This window comes from Mizuhopecten yessoensis, unplaced genomic scaffold (genome assembly GCF_002113885.1).
Source record: "Mizuhopecten yessoensis strain PY_sf001 unplaced genomic scaffold, ASM211388v2 scaffold8183, whole genome shotgun sequence".
NCBI lineage: Eukaryota > Metazoa > Mollusca > Bivalvia > Pectinida > Pectinidae > Mizuhopecten > Mizuhopecten yessoensis.
The window spans coordinates 748,261-769,832 of record NW_018407420.1 but is presented as its reverse complement, the minus strand read 5'-3'; the positions used below and the strand labels follow the sequence as shown (position 1 = coordinate 769,832).

Here is a 21,572-nt window from a genome sequence, read left to right as displayed (position 1 = left end):
TTCGCTCTCTGCACCCCTGGAATAACTCATAGCAAATGTGAAGGCTCAGTGAGCGCCACCTTATTGATGAGACAAGAATACTTATTCGATCATTTGCTATACATCAAAAGAATCTAGCGGTCAAAAAACGTTGACAGGCTTTGAAGTCGGGCGTCTCTCCTTTATAATCTTCAGAGGATAGATATCAGCCTAATGATTGGTCAGTTTTTTTACCTGAGACCAATCAAACAGCTATCTTCATGCCTTCAATTTTGCTTTAAAAAATAATCCAGGGGTGAGCGCAACCCCTGGATATCGAGGATGCAAAGCGGCAAGTGTTCAGAGAGAACATTGATTTCATAACATCAAAAGAATTACTTGATATACAAAAAAGGAAATAAATGCAGATGTAAAATGCGTATTATGATCTTTAGTTAACGTCGCGATAACTGTATAAATCATAAAAACAAAACAGTATTATATGTTTGAATTCTTTCTTTGTAAATATATTTCTTTCAAAATCGGTACTTTCCAGACTTAATACAGTGTCATGAACTTCAGTCACACACTTCATAAATTGAAGACCACGTTGCTTTTATTTTTGGCGCTAAATATAACAAATTTCCAATAAATTATTCCGAAAGGGCTCAACATATTTAACCTCCTGTTCCTAAAGCATAGTTACCATAGTATCCAGGGTTTCCTTTCGAAAATACTTCAACATACACAACTTTGGTAATGAAGTCCTACGGAATTGGTGATTTTCTGTTGTGTACTCCAATAGGGAAAACGAAACCGTCCAACATAAATATGCAGCATTCATTGCAACATTATGAGTTTTTCTCTCTCTATTCCTAGTTTCGTTCCCTGGTGACTTTTTTGCAACACCTCTTATTTGGTCCTTGTATTGAGGGTTCAATAAGGCTATTTATGTTTTTCCCTGACGGAGAAAAAAACGAACTAACTGCCCTTCAGCTAGAATTTGTGGCGGTAAAGAATAGGCAGTCCGTTGACATTATAGCGTGACCGGGTGGACTGGTAAGCTTCCGTGTCTCCAGGTTACTAGATTTCTGGTTGTTTTATGGCACTTGAAAAGGCACTTTATACATGGACACTGTCTTCATAGGCCCCTATATGATGCGAACGCGCAACCCCCGCCCCAAAACAAAAAACAAAAACCAAAAAAAAAAGACAAAACAAAGAGACCAAAAAAAANAAAAAAAAAAAAAAAAAAAAAAAAAAAAAAAAAAAAAAAAATCAACACAATATCCTTATTTCAATAGTCACTATGACCTTAAAATGAATAAACAATAAACTAATATATGAGACTCTGACATCTTTGTGTCTGGCAGGATTGAATTAATGATCTCCACATCTTTGAACTTCGGTGATAGACTTTCTTGGATTTGACAATAGATCCCTTGTATGTACACCACGTGGTACGATACCCGCACTACATAAATAACCCGGTTTTACTATCTTATGCGGGCAATGATTTGGTTTTCCATTTACTGTCTTTTCGTTTCTTGTTTATTTCGAGTTCCGATTTTAACGCTGTGCCATATTATTGATTTTCTTTATTCATTCATTTCGGCCTGTATTCAAAAATAATAGGGCCACTAGTTTTAAACATTTCAATGAGAGAAGTACAATATTAAGATTTGTGAAAATCAATCTTTGTGATACATTAAAGGCGTAACGATTATTATTTTTTTTTTTTAATTTTTGTAGTTTTCATGAACTGACACCTAACCGAATAATCTTGTGTCGGATCAAATAAAATGTTCAATAACCGCATTAAAAAATACTTCCAAACATTCCTGGGAATTCTGTATTAAAAACGATACAGTATACCTTACATGGACTAGTATGTATAAGAGTGTGCTTAACGATGGTTGGTCTTGTTATGGTTTATGTCAAGAAAAAAAATAACAATAGTAAACAAATGCCTTGCACAGAATAAGAAAAAAATATAAAGCTTTATAACATACATATTCTACATTAAAAATATTCAAGCACAGAAGCTGCCGCATGGTTTGATTAACATACAAATATCAAACACATTTGATTCCAAAGTGAAGTTAAGGTGCATAAATACTTTAGTTCGTTGGACAAATTTCATAATTCAACATGTCTAAACTCATCAAAGACACCTATGAAGTCAATACGGAAACTTTCCTTTGGAAGGAACAGTGTTCCGACCTCTGGATTTAGTACTACTTCTATTCTTCTGGACAACATCAGGAAAAATGATAATGCCTGCATGGAAGTAACCCATTACCTATTTCGACCATTTATGATTGATCCCGATCATGAGTGGTCTCTAGCTGGTGTCCAAAATTATAGAATTTAAGCAAACGAATGAACAATGTACAGTTCTATGATATATGAACCACTTATGCTGTGAATTATAGTATTATTTACATTATAGGCTCCAAATCGAATACTTTACGACTAAAAAGGTCACTATATTGTTAACCTTTATCTACCTCCTTATGGAATATTAGCATAATATGGAACATTACATCTCATCAATCTGCGACTCTGAATAAGATTCTAAGATCATAACCCTTTTATATTTCACCAACCTTTGTTTCGACATATGCAATCTCTCCAGTAATAAGAAGTAAACAATTTTCAATTTCCGCAATCTAAAACTTAATATTGACTACAGTAAAAGCGGAAATTCCGGCGTTGTGACCCTTAAAACTGATAGTGATGCAATAATTCACGTTGGCAAAAGCTTAGAAATCTATAATAAAAAACGAAAGACAAGTTTCTTCGACCTCCCAAGCAGTTTCTTCTTTTTATACTTTCGCGTGTGGATATTTCAAGCCAGTTTGTTTACTCAACGCGAATAACACCGCAAATACTTTTACACCGCGAAAAATCCAACTTTAACAGTATCTTACGTATACCACATCAGTAATCTTTAAGCGATCTTTGTATATATATATACAGTCGAACCTCGTTATCTCGAAGTCGACGGGATAGTTGGGAAACTTCGAGTTATCAGAGTATTCGAGTTAAGCGAGTTCCTATGGTTGGCATAAAGCTTGGTAACGTGTTTGGTCCAATATGAGGCTATAGATGTCATTGATTTCTCTGACAATCAACGTATTTAAACAGTCGATAGATGACAAAAAGATAACTATTTTAAATAAAAAAAAATAACTTATTCATAATCATATTAATTAATTAAGTAATGTTACAATAAACACACATTCTGTCTCGGAAATGAAAGTGCGCAAGTCTTTATACAAATCACTGTAGTGTGTCGGCAGTAAGTACTAACTGTTGTTAATCAACATTGATGAAGTTTGTTTCTTTATTTGTACAAAGTATTTTTACAGTCAAACACATTTTAATGCCATAAGTTTAATCGAAGTAATTATGACCGAGCGTAAGCTGCTCATTTAGAACGATGTTTACCGTAGCACTGCGTCAAATAATTAAAGAATATATGATAGACTTGTGAATCTTAAGAAACTTCGAGGTAGGAGATATTTTTATGTAGGATTTACGTTGTTGGGACCGATGTTTCACTTCGGGATATCGGAGTTTTTCGAGTTTTCAGAGTTCGATTTATCAGAGTTTTTATTACTAAGATTAAGAAGAGTTTTGGCCGGGACCGATGAAATACTTCGAGTTAAACGGGGTCTTCGAGTTATACGAGTTCGAGATAACGAGGTTCGACTGTATATATATATATATATCAGCAGCAAGTGTAAACAATATCACAAACAAGATTCAAATATTGTATGGAAAATGCTATTTATTGGACAACTTAAACTAAATCACAATCATACGAAGAGCAATTAATGCCGAACGGATGTGCTAAAACTTATTTTTTGGAGAAAATTGGAAACAACAATTAATATATCAACAACAATCTCCTTTCCCTTGTTTTATCGATTTTAAATTACGGTTTTGTTGGCACTTCGGTATTATTTTGTTGTTGTTGTTGTTTTGCATGAAATTGCATCTACAATGATAAGAAGTAAAACCGCAATACATTTTCCTGTTTTGATTAAGATACTAGTTTACAAAGAACGCATTGCGAATTGTGGACGGGGTTCACAGTCCACATTGTGTGTAAAAAAGACACTTTGACTTACCAGTGATATCTACCACGAATTATACGACACAAATCGTTATATATATATATCCCAAGCATTGTGATGAGCTATTTATAATAATAAACATTTCACAAAACATGAACATATTGCAGTAGGTTTATTGATATTTGTATCAAAGACTTGGATAATGTTACTCATATGACATATATCTCTCTGTCCTTCCACTAAACAATAATCGTTCTCTGGAAAAACTGAGAAACAATTGTATACCTTTAGTACACAATTACCACAGCTATACTTATATTCTAAGAGGCCATAAGTCATTTCTTAAATAGTTGTAGTGCGAAAAATATTTGATTACATTTGATACAGCGTTTATTATTTCACATACAGTACACTTATATTGTTCCCAAGTTGAGCATGCGTACCATGATAGCAAGAAGCTTGAAGCATTTCCACAAAACATATCCTTCTTTCATTCTTTCCGGCATATTGTTTTTTTTGCTAGGAAGGCCCTGTGTGCATAATTTTTCTATGACTGTTAAAAAAGATGTATTTGGAAGGACAATGATGGTCATGTGACAATAGATGTCACAGACAATAGTAGGACGGCATCAAGAAGTTCAAAGGCAAAAACGTAAGGATCTCTGCCCCACTACAGGCGTAACATAACATTGAATAATTCCACACCTTTTAAAGTGAAAATTAAATTAGTTTTTTGGTATTTTGTGTGTGTGTGCAATAATTCAAACAAAACATTGTCGATGAAAAGAATTTAGGAAAATTCCGTAATGCATGGGGTCCTTTTAAGAAATAATTTACTAAAGCTGCAGTAAATGAAGCTGTGAACGCTATCTATTTATTTAATGCATATCTAGTTCAGAATGATATTCAGAAATATATACATCTACATATCAATATGGTTTAAGGGTCCCTGTACCACTGCCATAACATGTAATTAAGTATTGGAAACTGTTTTTTCTGGCATGCTTATAGCTTTGATAAATCATTTCTGAAAAGAAAACCACAGCAGGTGGGTCGTTTATGAGAAATGATAAAACTGAAGCAACTAAAATATATTCAACATCAGTGTTCTCAGTGTAAAAAAAACAATCTTCGAGTTAGACTCGGATTCAAACCCTGAACTTTAGACTATCGCTGATTTATCGAAAGTATCCTAGCCCAATTATTCTACAGTTATACCAAGTTAAGGAGAGGTTATCGCATATGAGAAAAAAAAACAGTGCAGTGGGAAAAGATCGTTAAAACGAGGTATTTTGGGTTTCTCAATAATTTGCTTCATAAACACATACAATACGAAACATTTCTCTATTTTATAATCTTTGGGTCTACGAATTATTTCTCCGTGGTATAATTAAGCAGTTTAAAAATAAATTTGTGTAAATTAGGCACATAATATTATGGCTTTTCAAAAGGTAATACATTTTATTCCCCAATTTAGTTTTAATTCGCGTCATAACAGGCGCTAAATTAACCTTTTTCGTCAACGAAAGCAAAACAAGAGAATTATCATCTCCGACGGAATCCGAAAAGTACACAACAGGGTTTAGCTTCATTGAAATGGCCACAAGATAAGCACATCTTAGTCAGGTTCCTACTTTTATAATTAAAATAGTTTAACACATTTCTTGTGGACTGACTATGAATTACTAATGATTTCTGAAAATTTACCGAAAGAATGTGTTGAAACAATGTACATGTGGCCATCCTTATATCACGACCCATAACGGTCAATACTGACCCCTTTAATTTTGTCCATTTTATTATCACAACAAGTTCACTTGAACGTGAACACCACCTGCCTATTAAGACCCTTTTCATTGTCCACAAGTGTTCTTTATACACATGTATCACTGTCTATAGAATATACAACATTATAAGTTACAGGTATGCGTACTGTATATACCAGATATCAGGACTAAATACTATATAGACGGTTGGGTTACATGTAGGTTATACAGCAGTATATATGATATGGTAAATCGGACTACTTCAACTGTTGAAGGCGTTGATGACATACAAGCTATTGTGATTTCATTTACATATAAGGCGATATTTATTTATACAATATTACTATAAAACACTTGTATATAAAGGTAACATGAGCTGGCAAAGGCAACGGGGCCTGGACGGCATTATCAATATTTGTGACACAAATTGCAATTCGGTGTAGTGATATGTTTTGATTCGGCTAAAATACATTGCAAGAAATACAACTATTAGGCCAGATGTAAGTACTTATACATCGGTGTATCAATAAGTACTTGATAAATGAGATTCCACTTATATTATACTAAAACTTTAACTAAATGTAAAACATGAGTTAAGTGACGAAGGATGATATATTCTTGTATACATGTTCTATATATGATAGGAAAGAGTTCGAAACATTAAAGTCAATGTACCTAAAATGTATAATACGCTATACCAATAAAGAACCACATGGCTATACTCACAAATCTAAATAGTTTTCTATACTGTAAATGTGGAAATTTTCGGAGTAGCAATGTTTCTGAGATATTATTTTCTTAAATATATTAAATCTATAAATACATGTTCGCGTGTGGATATTTTCAAGCTAATTAACTCAAAAACGCGAAAAAAACGAGAATTTTAACACCTCAAAATTATTTACATTAAATGAATTCAACACGGGTGAATTTGTTGTACCATGTTCTGGACCCGTATTCATAAAACCGTTCTCATGCTCAAACAACCTATGATCTGTGCTAAAGCTCAATTTATTGTTCCGGTGATAAATGAATGAAAAGTCACATTTTAACAACGATATGGAAGCATTTTATACAGACTTACAACCGAATAACGTCTTCGCTGTTAACACTTGACATTTTAATCGTGTCACCTGATTAAAGTGGGTTTCAGAAATTTATTTGAACACAAAATACATTCTTGAGCATGAGAACAGTTTCATGAATACGGCTCAAGGTCTCCTCGAAGGGGGCTTATATTGGAGAAAAGGAAGTAACAAAGGGTACCACAATTCAAAATCACTGCAGGGGAAATCTGGACCTTCAATGTAATTTACAAGGCCATGTCGTCGTATTACATACAGATCTGTGACAGGCTGTTGTCCTTCATAAAGAAAGAAATATATGAAATATTATGAAAATATGAGCTACTCATATTTGAATGTTTTTCATATTTGAATTATTGTGCTAAATTATGATAACGATAATTGCGGTTTTATATATAGTTCTTATTGCATATTTTGGGAGTGCAGACATTTTTTGTTCGCCTTTCTTTCAAAATTTGATAACGCACTCAAGTTTGTGTGCACCAAAAATGCTTTTGTCTAGAGTATTATAGTCCCAAAAGAATGTTACCATGGTAAAATCCGAGTTGTGACATATTCAAAAGCATTTATCACAGACAGATCTCATAATATCTCGTGCTACCATTTGGTTTACAATCTGGTTTTTATTCAATTAAAACTTTTTTTAAATTATAAATATATTTATAACTTTTAAAAATTAAATGAGTATAAAAAAGTTTGTTTGATCATATGTAACATGAAAAAATATAAGTACATGTATATCACATTGATTCACCGTATTGCCGTTCGGAAAATAAAAAAATAAATACGATAACATTTCAATATGTTGCTTATATTGCTTACCTTAAAATAACATGAAAATCTCAATATTATGCATCACCTTTCATTTTCGATCTTGGTTACCGCCAAAACATTAAAATGTTCTTTTTTCTTTATTCTTAACAATTCATTTGAAGTCTTCCTCGATAAATATCGCCAAATTCCTTTAAAATGCCAATATTTCACTCAACTACTGGCAATATATCGAGGTTTTACTGTATATGCAAACCTTGTTTAGCCATACATGTTTAATAAAACAAAGAGAAAAAAATACGTGCACCTGTATTGCATAGTATGAAATATATATCAACAAGCAAATACTAATAATTACACAATGACGTGTCATAAAGTTTTCATGTCATCTTATTTTGCAATCAAGTTCTATGTTATTTTTTTTTAATTCTTGCCTTGATTTTTAATCAATTGTGATGAAACTCAATACACATCTAGAAAATTATCCACCACTTCTGTTGTTTATATTTACATAGCTTTTCAGTCGTGTGGAAATTGTTCATGAAAATGGTAAGAAAAAAAATAAGGAAACTTATGGAAAAAAGATGAATTAACATAACATTTCCCTGGGATAACATATGTATCGTGAATGACTTATGACACGTCACTCTATAATGATAAGTGTATGGAAGATGTGTTTCAAGTCTAAACATATATATATATAGATATGTGTATATCACGTGGTACATAATATGTTATATGATACAAAATTTGATTCTCGCCAGTGAAGTAGAAGAACCTTACTATATGACAACCAATATGTTCTTACCCAGCCTGTCATCCTTCTTCTATGGAAGTTAGCTAGGACTTGTCTCACAAAGAATTAAGTAAGGTCAGAACAGTTTGGCAGATACCAATGACTAATGAATGTACATAGTACATAGTTACAAATTGTGATTAAAATAATGGGGTACTCTAAACATATTTAACTCATTAATCCCTGACGACACGTTTGAACTCTTTCAATTCAAAGGTTGGAATAGTTCGTTATGAAATTTAAGGGGTGATTAATTATATAAGTTAATGGATAAAATGAGCACAACCTGAAATGTTTTCTTGCTAAACTTGGGTTAGGTCTGTGATCCTCTCCTCGGAGCGATTTGTTTTCCAGTGAATCTCTACACAGCGTATTGAGCGACACAGCATCGCCAGTTGTATAAATACTTTTCTCAGAATCTCACTGATTGGACTGAACATGTGTCGCAAAGTCATGAAGCAGTTCCACATAAACACTCCAAATGGATGCACAAAGCCGTTAAAAGCTAATGAAAATACAGGTTTGGCTATGTAGTCACCCATAGTACCGAATACCCCTACAATCAGTGGTTGTATGATATACTTTATGATATACTTCATAAGTTCAACAATCAACAAAATAACAACACTTGTTATGATACGCAGTAATCCGAAAAACTCTTGATAGATTCGTTGTAAAACAATTTCAGCTCTGAAAGAAAAAAAGAGAAACTATCATTAGATTAAGCATCAAATAAGTAATGATGGACAATCGGTTAAAAATAATAATCGATCATCGGTTTGTAATAGGGAGTAGTAAACCGTTCGATGATCGAATGCATAAGCGACCGGTAATTGTATGGGACTGAGTACCCTAATGAAGTGGTAACAGCTATAACATCAATAGGCAGAGTTGTTCACTAAACATAAGGTTTCGTTCTTTTATAATGAATGGATATAAAGCAACTTTCATGCATTTTTATCAATCATATAGTATATAATTTTAATGTAAATGGTAAAATATATGACTTTCAAAACATACTTTACACGGAACACATTTCAACACTTCGGTTTCAGTGATGAACTGATTATATGAATTATGGAATTTGTAATCAATAATCGGAATCGGAATCGGAAAGGGTAAACCGATCGATTTTCGATTATAACCTATCATCAGCCCATCACAACAAATAAGTAACGAGATTTTATTCTGTTCTCAAATTCAATTTGGCTCCGATAGATTTATTCTAAAATATAAAGATAATATGCATTGTGAACAGTAAAATTTAATAATAGTTAACATCTTGATAATATAATCCAAAATACTGCTCAGTGATTACCATTTTATATAAATTAAAAAATCTTAATGTGTTAGGTATTGTCCAAAACATAAAAATTTAAAGTAGTAACTGCATACATTTTTGAAACAATATAACAATGATATATTTTTTATATCGTAAGCTTCTTTTGTGTTTTTTTGTTAATTTTCAGACAGAAATTTAAATTCCTTATATATGTAAAAATAACGTTATACATGTTAAAAGGTATTATCTTTCATTGATAGTGCATCAAAGATAATAATCTCATCAGTATATCAGGTGAGTTTTTTTTACCTGTAAATAAAAAATTAAAGAAATTGATGTGCTAAAATTCAGGATGATCACGCAAAAATCTTGTTAAAATCAAAATACGACATTGAAAAACGTTTTAATTTGGGAAATAAAAATGTAAACAAAGAATAATTGGTGCTTTTTTCCCTTTCTGTCCCGTGATCGTCAAATTCAAAACAAGTTCAAAAGGTCTAACAATTGTTATATACATATATGTCATAGTTGTATACGATTATAAATCACTCATCATTTTCAGGCTTTTGTTGGATTCATTTAAATCCATTTAACTATCCAGGTCATACGTATACGGATTGCTGTATTTCATGTTCCATTTTTGAGAAGTTTTCTACTGTTGTAGAACAGACAGTGTGTAGGCGCTTGATTAGTGCACTTAACCTGGACATTTTTTTGTTTGGCAACTAAAAAAATCCAGAAATTGTTTACTAGCATTAAATGAATTTGAGGATTTACGTGATGAGATAAATAGAATCTTTCACCCCCTTGAGAGTGAGATAGGAGAATCTCAACCCGAGGGGGAGGATTCTTAAGTTGCCAAACACGAGGCTGTGTAATGATAACGTTACATGCTAAATTCAGGGTTGACATGACGTTGATGGATTGTTGACGTGACGTCATGCCATTGTTATGAATAGGGGAATCCCCCCGTCTCAACCGTAGCGTGAGACAAGGAAATCTCACACCGGTAAAAGTGCGGATACACCTGTCCAGGGTAAGAGATTGGTATACCCATCGCATCCGAAAAAAACAGAGGGGCCATGTACAGTTTTATGATTATGCAAAGTTAGCCTTTGTATTCTTGATAAATTTATGTTTTGTTTTTTTTTTGCTTCATTATTGAATAAATTAAGGGTTACATTAAATAATTGGGAAAGACTCAAAATGTGCCAAATTTATTTAACTTCGCTTGATTTGATCTACTGAAAACAGAGGCAAGTACTAACTTAGGCAGTTATTGCAATGTCACCAAATTGAGGTGTTCATTCAGACATCACACATCTCTGTCTCTCCCAAGCAGTTCATTTGAATCCCACACATTTTTTTCAGAACTGTATGTTGAAATGTATTGATGGAAAATGGAAGCTTTATACCGACTCGGCTAGGGTGTATTTCTGTTCAGCTCATGTGGTAGAGCATATATATAAGACTATAGTAAACCAGAGGTCCAGCGTTCGACTCCTAGCATAAGCATTGAAAAATGAAGATTTCTGTTTCATTGGTGCCCTTGTAGGGACCTGGGGAGTACTGACAAATACACTCAGTTATGGTATCACCCGAATCACATTAACCCTTGGAAGACTTGGGAAAAGTTGTTTTCTGCAAAGGGAGTATGTCACCCTGGTAAAACCTATAATTAGGGTGGCCGTTTTAGGAAAAAATACCAAAACTAATTTAGTGAAAAGGTTTTTACACGAAAGTGTATACAATTTATACTGAAGTGAAAAAAAACAGGACATAATGGCAAAAAATCACATAACGACATTTTTTTTCTTCATTTAATTATTTTTCACTTGCCATCATGTCAAGATTTTTGTTCGTTCACTTCTTACATGTAGTGTAGAAAACGTTTTTTTGTACTTAAGTGTGAAAAAAACCTTCGTTTTTCCTTAAGTGTAAAAAAACTTTTTTTTGTATGTAAGTGCAATAGAATTAAAAGTGGGTTTTTTCACTTCGGTGCAAAAACGACTTTTTTCAACTAAGTACATACATTTGTATAACGTTTTTTACATGTAAGTGGGGAAAAAAACCTTTTTGTAAAAACAAGCCAAAAAATGAAAAACAACACTACATTCTTGTACAAAGAACCAGCTGATACCATGTTCAACCTTCCACATTTATTCTGTTAAACACACTTACTTTTCTGCAATTCTTGGCATGAATGCTGCACTTGCGTCATCCTCCACTTCGTAATACTGCAGACTGCCATGGCCAAAGTAATACACACTCCTGGGCAATATACAAGATAATGATTAATGTGTAATTTAGTAATAACATATACATTTGTATGTGTATAAAACATTATATATGTACATTCCTTTAACTCATTTACCCCTTAAGACACATTTAGACTCTCCCAATCAAAGGTTGGAATAGTTCATTATGAAATTTCAGGGGTAAATGAGTTAATTTTCTCAAATGTGAATTCCGTTGGCCCATTCCTGTCTAAACCAAAGTACCATAGTTTCCATTGATGTAATTCCCTTTGTCAAGCTATGTCTCATGCCATGGAAATTAAGTAGAAATTCCTTCACTGATTAACCACTATTTTTGGCCCCAATTCTTTCCCAAAGGGACCTACCCTTTTATTTATAAAAGATTGAACTTCCTTCCCTCATGGTTTCCTTCATGGCCAATAAGGTCGAAATTCCTACACCAGATGATGTTGGATTAGTAATTTTTTAAAAGATTAACTCCATACATGTATCTTCCATTTTGGCCACCAAATCGCTAACTGCACTGAGGAGCACACCCTTCATTTATGTACTATTCAATTCTCTTTGCCAAGGACTTTCCATAAGATCAAAAAGAGGTCAAAATCTATCTACTCCTATTTTAGGAATACAATGTTGTCTTAGAAAGATTAACTAATTCACCCCTGAAGACACACTTGGACTCCTCCATTTTAAAGGTTGGAATAGTTTATTATAAAATTAATTTCAGGGGTGAATGAGTTAACAACTGTTTCTCCCTTTTGGTGCTTCCTCTTTGGGGGCACACCCTATAACTATACAATATTGAATTCCATTTTTCAAGGTGTGCTCATTAGGTCAGGTGAGCTAAAATGTACACTAGTGCTATTATATGAACCCCCAGGGTCATTCCACTTCATGTTGTAGATCGTCTTACCTTCCGTCCTCATCTTTCACAATGAAAGGAGGATCAATGTAGGCTGGAGATTCCATGGCGATGTCTTTAGCAGGAGATACTGCCTCAATTCTAGATTCGGGCTGAGTCTCTGCTTTTATGAACTTTGGCTCTATTACTTGACCTTGACCTACAGCCAATGCTACCTCCCGATTTGTTCGAGGTGTTTCAGCTTTAAGTGCAATTCTGTGTTCCCTCGTCACAGCTGCAGCTGACTCCTGATCAAGGACAAATAATTTGTCATAGAATGTGTTAATCAACAAAAAAACTTAAGTGTGAAATGTAGGTCAAATTCAGCATCCGTAAAATGCAATCAGTAGAGCGACCCAAGATGCATGAATCATGAGAGCATCGAAGGGGTAGCAGTTGTAGTAAAGTATTCATGGATGAGACCAATTCTTCTTAACCTGTATTATATACATATGACCAATATTTCTTAACCAAGTCACTGAAGCAGGAAATGCAGGTCAAATTCAGCATCAGCAACATGCAATCAGTCGAGCCACCCCAGATGCATAAACCATGAAAATATCGAAGGTGTATAGCAGTTGTAGACTAAGGTATTCATAGATGAGATCAATTCTTCTTAACTGGATGGACGGATGCACACAAGGACAGATCCCATTTCTATATCTCCCGCCAACTTCATTGAGTGGGGGATAATTACCCCTTTTCGTACCCATATCTACAATAGGAGTAATTTCAATCTTTACTGCTGCCTATTACGTATGGCAAATTTGGTACACCAGGTTTTACCCTCTGGTTATCGAAGTACCCATGCTGAGAAAGTTCAGATTTAAAATAATCCAGCCAAGCACATATTAGCTTATTAGACATACCGACTTCATGGCTTTATTTCGACTGGATGCTGGGTTCTTTTTCTTGCCACGCCCACCACTAGCCCAGCTTTTCCATGTAGCTTCTGACCTGTTGGTCATCTGTCCTTCGTCTAGTTTCTCTGTGTCAACAAAATAATATTGTCATCAATACCTAATCAGTCTTAGAATAATTTTAAAAAAAATGTTGTGGCTGTAGATCTTAATTCTGTTGTTTATTGCAATTTGATTGATCCAATACATAAAAACTGTTTATAATTTAACCTTTGAAGTTGTTAGTCATGGGGTCTGCCTGTTAACAATTGAAGTACAACCAGCATCTATAAAGGCGAGAAAAAAAATCAGTATTCTGCCTGTTTATATATATATAGACCTACCTAATTCAGCTTCTCGCTGCAATTTGAGCTTCAGATCCTCTGCCTGCTGTTCTTTCTGTTTTTCCTGCCGAAAATTCTCTCTAAGTTCTCTCAAAGTCCTCTCATCTTGGTCGGAGTCATCCCATGATCCCATGCCTGTGTCATATTACATGCAGTGATCAATCTACAATTAGTTTATGTATTGGGTTTTCCCCCTGTTTGGTTAAAAGAAACGGGTCCTACCATGTTAAATTTCAGTATTTTCAGGAATTTTATGGTTCAAATCAAAATTCTATGGATACAGAACCCAGGTGATTTATCACTGTATTATATCAATTTTACGAGTGTTTTTATGACAAAACTCTTTTGTCACCATAATCTCATCTGAATTCTTCTCAAAATATGTTCACACATGCTTCACACTTGATATTCTGCTATACTCATAAATACTAATAATAATTATTATTCCAGATTCTTATATACCGCTTTATGACAATCTAGTACGTAGGTCATCTCAAAGCAGTTCACAAAATGTTATCAGTGTTTATAGGGCCTTCCCTTTGCAACCAGCCAATATCTTTCTCAACTCACGGGGGAGCATACAGCCGGAGCTGCCATTTCGTAAAGTATCTTGCTCAAAGATACAACACAGTGCCGTGCCGTGACTCAAACCTGCAACCCTTTGGTCGTGAGCCCAGTGTCCTACCACTAGACTACTGTGCCTCCTCATGTTAAATATATAGTATTCAATCCTCTATATATACAAGAGAACATATTGCTGATGTGACTTCAATGTACTTACTATTGATGCTATCCGATGGTTTTTCCAATGCACGTTTACCAGCAGGGCTTGGAGCAGGATGGGGGCTTGGCGCTCTTTCAAAAGCAACAGTATCATATAAACCCTCCTTTTGGTCTCTCCCAGGTGGTTGCGCAGTGCGCTGTTTGTCCGGGGTAATTGCTCCTGTGCAAGAGAAAATAATCAACATCAACTTTAAGTGCCATCAAAACTAAGGTTTTATCATACTAGCGGGTAGACTGTGGTGCAGTGGATAGCGCGCTTGCCTTTCACCAAGGCAGCCCAGATTAGATTCCCCGATCAGACGTAAAAAGCTTGGGGTCACCTGCCCGATCACGTTGGTTTTATCCAGGTACTCCGGTTTCCTCCCACATTAAGACCAATGCGCGCTAACATCTGGGCCAGTAAGAGTGATTAATATAAGTTGAAATAACTTGTTTAAATTTTTATCATACTTGCTGACTCTCCCAATTTGGGAGGGAGACTCTCAATTTTGGAATGGAGCATGTTCAACAAGTGAATTTGTTAAGTTATTCCAATTTTCGAAGAACTGATGATATCATCTGAAAGAACAGCTCTGCAGGTGTCATTTAAAAGTGTTATTTTCCTGTTTATGCTTTTAATTCTGAGCACATGTAATCTTCCCAATGGAGATTTTAAAAAGTTGACAAGTATGCTTCTTATTCACTCAAAAAGCGACTATCAACCTCAGTTTTTTAATAATCACTTATTAACTTCAAATATCAAGTTCAGCTGATTATTCTTTTGTAATGTTTATTCCTATGAAAGAATATGATAAATGCTTATATCAATTCCAGTGAGAGACAACAGTGAGTTATCTCCCTTGCAGATGGCGCTGCAACCAAGTTGGTCTTACAAACTTCATGCTAACTTCAGAATTGCAAGTATCAAATAAAACACATTCTATAAATATCTGAAGCACCTAAAATTTATGAATGTTTTCCTAAATGCATAATGATTTTAATGAAAAGAGATTTCAAATGAAAAGTGTCATTGTTTCATTTTTGATTTCTTTTGTAACAGAAAAGAGAATAGTGTGCTTCCACCGAGGATCGAACCCATGATCTCCAGGTTCCTAGTCGGATGCTCTTCCACTGAGCTAAAGGGAAATTCCCTCTAGCTTGAAGCTAGAAGGCGACCTTAATCCTATGTACAATTGAACCCTGCCACACTACTCCCCCCTTTTTAAATGTGTTCGCCCTCGAACACCACAACCCAGGTTCTAACTCCCTGTCACCACAGGGAGGGCCATGAACACCATTTGTAACAGGAAAGAGAATAGTGTGCTTCCACCAGGGATCAAACCCTCGATATCCAGGTTCCTAGTCGGACGCTCTACCACTGAGCTAAAGGGAAATTCCCTCTAGCTCGAAGCTAGAAGGCGACCTTAATCCTATGTACAATTGAACCCTGCCACACTACTCCCCCCTTTTTAAATGTGTTCGCCCTCGAACACCACAACCCAGGTTCTAACTCCCTGTCACCACAGGGAGGGCCATGAACACCATTTGTAACAGGAAAGAGAATAGTGTGCTTCCACCAGGGATCAAACCCTCGATATCCAGGTTCCTAGTCGGACGCTCTACCACTGAGCTAAAGGGAAATTCCCTCTAGCTCGAAGCTAGAAGGCGACCTTAATCCTATGTACAATTGAACCCTGTCACACTTTTAACAGTTTTTAAACATGAAGTGCAAATGATTTTACAATTAATCAGTTGAACAAGTTCCAGTTTTTAACAGTAAATAATTACAATACTGTTTCCGCTTGTTCTGCTGATGAATATTTTGGAAATATCTTTGTGTGCCTGTTGCTTCCAGCATGCAGTGCCAATGTCAGCATTAGATATATAGGACCAAGTTGGTAGCAACGCCATCTAGTGACTTATAATTAGCAAGGGCGTTAACTCATGTTCACTAATGTCTCTCATTCAATTAATATGAAAACAAATGACAGCTTACCATTTAGAGCTCCCCTGAAGTTATAAGGAGGGGGGTCTCCATCCCTTTCTCCAAGAGCAGCCCTGGAGCTCCGAGGAGTTCCCTGATTTGACCTGTTACTATAAGAAAGAAGAAAGGGTCATAACAATATTAATAAATACAGAAAAACCAGATGTATAATCAGATTAAAATTCACGTGTTTGGACAAGACGTAACTGTATCATGAATATAACCATCATTCTACTGGGTCTCTAAAGAAAATATTCTAATATATTAACTCATCCACCCCTTCATGTTTAAACTAGACTTGCCCAGTTTTTGATTTGGTAAGGTTCAAATGTGACTTTAGGGGTGAATGGGTTAAAGCCACTCTAGTCTCTGTGGTGAGTATAACATTTTAATAGATAGATCAATATTTGAGGGAAATGTTTTAACAGAATTTCGTAATAAAAACCTAAACAAAAAAAAACATAGAGCCATTATGTACTCTGACCTGTTAAATATGCTGATTTTAATACATTTGACCTCTGTGACCTAGCTTATAACTGCAGGTCAAGGTTATTCATTTGATCAATTATAGTTTGATAGCCCTCAATCATCCAAGCGATGCAAGACGAAAGGCAAATATCATTTTTGACTCTAAGTCTTAAATGAACCATATCTTACAAACCGATGAATATGGGTCAAGATGGTTTATGTAAACAAACTTATAAGCTTTTCACGTGGGTAGGTATGGTATATGGAAAATACTATGTCTACAGGACTTGCAGCTCTTGAGAAGTAACATTATTTTTCAACACTTTAACTTAAATGGATCAAAGTCATTCCTTCGATCAAACTTCAGATGGCCATTTTAACTCTGACAGCTAAATGCCAAAAAATATTATCCATGGCTTTACTTTTTTTACGGGAAGTCATTCAGAGAAAAAGTTGATAAAGGTGGCCTTCTAATTTGATGTCCAAGTAGGAAGGTGACACAGAAAAAATATTCAATCATAAAATTATGTTTTTCTTCGTATTAATGAAAGAAACATCAGTAATCTAATTGTTGATATATGCATAATAAAAATAGAAATTCTTTGATCTTTAGATAGTAATTTTGATTCAATGCAACGAAAGGCAAACATCATATAAAGATAAGTGACATTAACACAGAATAGCATTACAGGGGAAAGAGAAATGCAACGGCCAGATCGGGGTTCGAACCCGGGACCCTCTGAACTCTTAGACGGACTCTCTACCAATTGAGCAACCTGGTTGCTGACGCTCAACCCAGTCCAGTTTCGCTACACTCAAAGATAAAATACTTGTAGTTGGGAACAAATCTAAGTTTTAAGAAGAAATGATATTAAGTAAAACATGACATTAAATAGTGTTATAACAAGTGAAATGTACAATACCCATTTTTTCCCTTTTGAACAGTGGCGTACAGGTTACTATTTACAGATGCGTCCTCGTCATCTTTCACAGGAGGCACTGGCTGGTCTAAAATTTAACGCAAAGACTTTGTGTGATTTTTAACAACAACTACATTTTATACTCCTTTATATTATTGTAGCCCTGTTACAGTAAGCTGGCATGGTGGCACAATGTACACCACACTTGCTTTTCCCCAAGACAGCAAGATCAGTTCAATTCCATGAATCTGCCAATACTTGATTTTCTCCCATGATATTAAGACCCCCATGTATGCTTCCATCTGAGTGGCACCACCAAGAGAAATTAACATAAGTCTATAGGAAATTTCATATATTTTTTTAAATATTTTTCTTATTTATGACATCTGTCACATGTATACTTCCCTCTTTAATATTGCACTGCTGTTATCAACTAAATTTAAATAAAAGTAGGACCTTATGAATACAACACAATTTAAAAAAAAAAACAGGACCTCATGAATGTTTTTAGTCACAGGCTGTTTTTTACAGTACACATGTACATAGAATAACATACATGTAAGACAAAATTTAGTTGTGACCAAATAATTTTGGCACATAGATGCATAGGATCACAAAACAAATATAATCGAGTGAAAGCTGATGCATCCTCTCTGGATATTGTAGCATCTACGTGCTTGATTATCAATTGATGATTCGTCGGATTTAACCTTGTTTACCAATGGCATGCACAGGCAACAAGCACACTTTGTCTATAACACAACTGAACTCAAATGCAAAATATGTGTTACAACCAGATGAGTTATGTCCCTTGATTACAGCACTAAGTAATATATAGCTTATGCATATAGATACCACATACATCCTACACGCTGCCTCCCTCACCTATCCCCATAGCTGTCAACCCTCCCTCATTCGGAAGGAGACTCCCTTAATTTGGACAAAATTTAACAATTTCCCTCACGACTCCCTAAACTCAAGTCCATACTCACACAAACTCAAAATCTACATCCTATCAAATGTGGTCACATGATCACACATTTTCGCCCTCAATGGAAAATTGGAAATCTGTGGAATGAGGGAGATCTTCCTCATTGGAGGTTTCAGATGTTGACACCTATGCGACCCCTAACAACTCCACCAAAAACATTGTGATATCTGTTGTTGTAATTTTTTATATAAAATGCACAAGATAAACATACTGGCTGGCACTGGAATTCTTTCTTTGGGTTTTGGTCTGTCCTTGTTGGATATGACAGATTCGTTCCGACTGTAGTCATCATTGTCTTCCTCTTCTGTCAATTGTATGTGAGGAGTTTGGTGTGGCCCTGTTTGACGCGGGGAGGTGAAGTCTAACGTACTGTCCCAATCGCTGTCACTGTCCGCACCGTCATGCTGAGAATGCATCCCTACAAATCCTGAAGGAAAACAAACTGAACATCAAAATATTGACTAAGTGTATAACAAATGTAGTTGCTATCCCAAATTAACATCTTACTGCAGAAATACAAGATTTCAATGCATATTTTCCTCTGCTTCTAATCAGTATTAAAGAGACTCTGTATTTCCATATATAGAAAGGGGTGTGGGTTGTTTTTTTTTTGGGGGGGGGGGGTTTTTTTTTTTTGGGGGGGGGGGGGGATTCTTTTTTCTAGGACTTATTATATTCATCAACATACGGATAAAGTTTCAGAAGCCTGTGATAGGACTTATTCGGTGAATAATTGCTATCTGAATCATATAGGCATGTCCAGTAAGATGGAGAAGTTGAGTTAAATAAAATACTAACATGAGTTTACCGTTATATCAATAAAACAGACCACAGTCACAGACTTACAGAGAGTAATAAGATCTGGTAGACGGAGCAAACGTCAATATCATAGAAGTTAAACGGACAAGCAAAATACATTGAAAAGCATCATACCAGTGTTCTTGAAATCTTGCAATGGACCTTATCTAAAACGGAATCAACAGGTGAGACAGTGCAAACAGAGCGAAGACATCTACATGACAGTCAAGTCAAAACAAGCGTCTGTGTGTTGCTAATATAACCATCTAACTTCCGGGTAGATAACTCCTGAGAAGACTGAAAAGTTAGGTAGTACACCACAAAACAATGTCTTGGATAAGTTGTTTGTCAATTTCTCCGTTGTATTTTTCGAATCGCCTTATAATCTGAGTGGAATAAGATAATAATAATATAATAGTTATCAAATAATAATAATACAACTAATAACAATAATTGATAATAATAATAATGCTGAAATAAAAAGAAACTAGGACATGGACATGAATAGTGGCACGGGACTGGGTTGATCGCAGTCGACCATGCACGTGAATACAAGTAAGCTCACTTATGCAGAGACGTTTTTTTTATTCATTCTAATTTGCAATTTTTACGATATGTTACCTTTTTGTCAATTTTTCTGTATATCAGCTTTATCGACTGCTTATTAAAAACATAGCTTTCTTTACTGCTATTTGAGTATCAATTTCAGAATTTCAGACACATATGGGGTTTTTCTTTGCTTCAAAATGTAATGCTAGATTGGAAAGGAAATATAATCAGGGCAACTATTATTTGACTCTAAACCAGTTTAACTACTGTATATGTATCATTTTCTGCTTATAGGCCTATCGATCGTTTATCTCCCAATATGAAGAAAAACGGCTCACCTTTTTGGTACAGTTAATCAACAAATACCAAGTTCAAGCATCTGACAGTGTTCGCGTTCTTTTTACGGAACCACGAGCCAGAAATATCATCTTGTAATAGATATTTTTAGAAAATGTCCCGTTTATGGCGGTACGCACACTGAAATTTGACTTACAAATGTAGAGAGTAGAGCAACCAAAAGGAGTTTTTATTTGGCTCAGAGTAACTTCAAATTTCACAAATTCGCTCTCATTCTCAAACTCAGACTATATGCTCAAGCACAGTTTCTTATTCCAGTGATGAAGTAATACAAAACAAAATAAACCATCTTGTGGAAGATTTGGAAGACGTTCGGGAAGATTTATAGTCGACTTCCATTTTCTATGTCTGGACTTGACTTTTTGACCATGTCACATGATTTACAACAAAGTTTATTTTAGAACAATATCCTAACTTGAGCATGGAAACGATTTTCCTCGATGGCAGCAGGAAGTCCAGAATTTTATCTTGCAGATTTTCTGGTTTTTTTTAATTTCTGTTTTGATTTTCTATATTCTGTAAAATACATAAGGACCTACGATTTTAATAACAAATATTTGACAATATTGACAATTTCGTAATAATACCTTGATTTGAA

General features: G+C 34.9%; 1 protein-coding gene across 1 annotated transcript; it reads right to left on the bottom strand.

Annotated features, from left to right (window-relative positions):
* Positions 1–7,581: 7,581 nt before the first annotated feature.
* Positions 7,582–20,326, bottom strand: LOC110455234. Its single transcript, XM_021505228.1, has 10 exons — positions 20,204–20,326; positions 19,482–19,697; positions 18,283–18,367; positions 16,904–17,001; positions 14,927–15,088; positions 14,146–14,280; positions 13,772–13,890; positions 12,915–13,150; positions 11,925–12,014; positions 7,582–9,151 (listed from the first exon to the last, which is right to left on the bottom strand). The coding sequence occupies exons 2-10, from the start codon at positions 19,684–19,686 to the stop codon at positions 8,764–8,766; spliced, it is 1,518 nt and encodes a 505-aa protein (XP_021360903.1). The 5' UTR covers positions 19,687–19,697; positions 20,204–20,326; the 3' UTR covers positions 7,582–8,763.
* Positions 20,327–21,572: the final 1,246 nt, after the last annotated feature.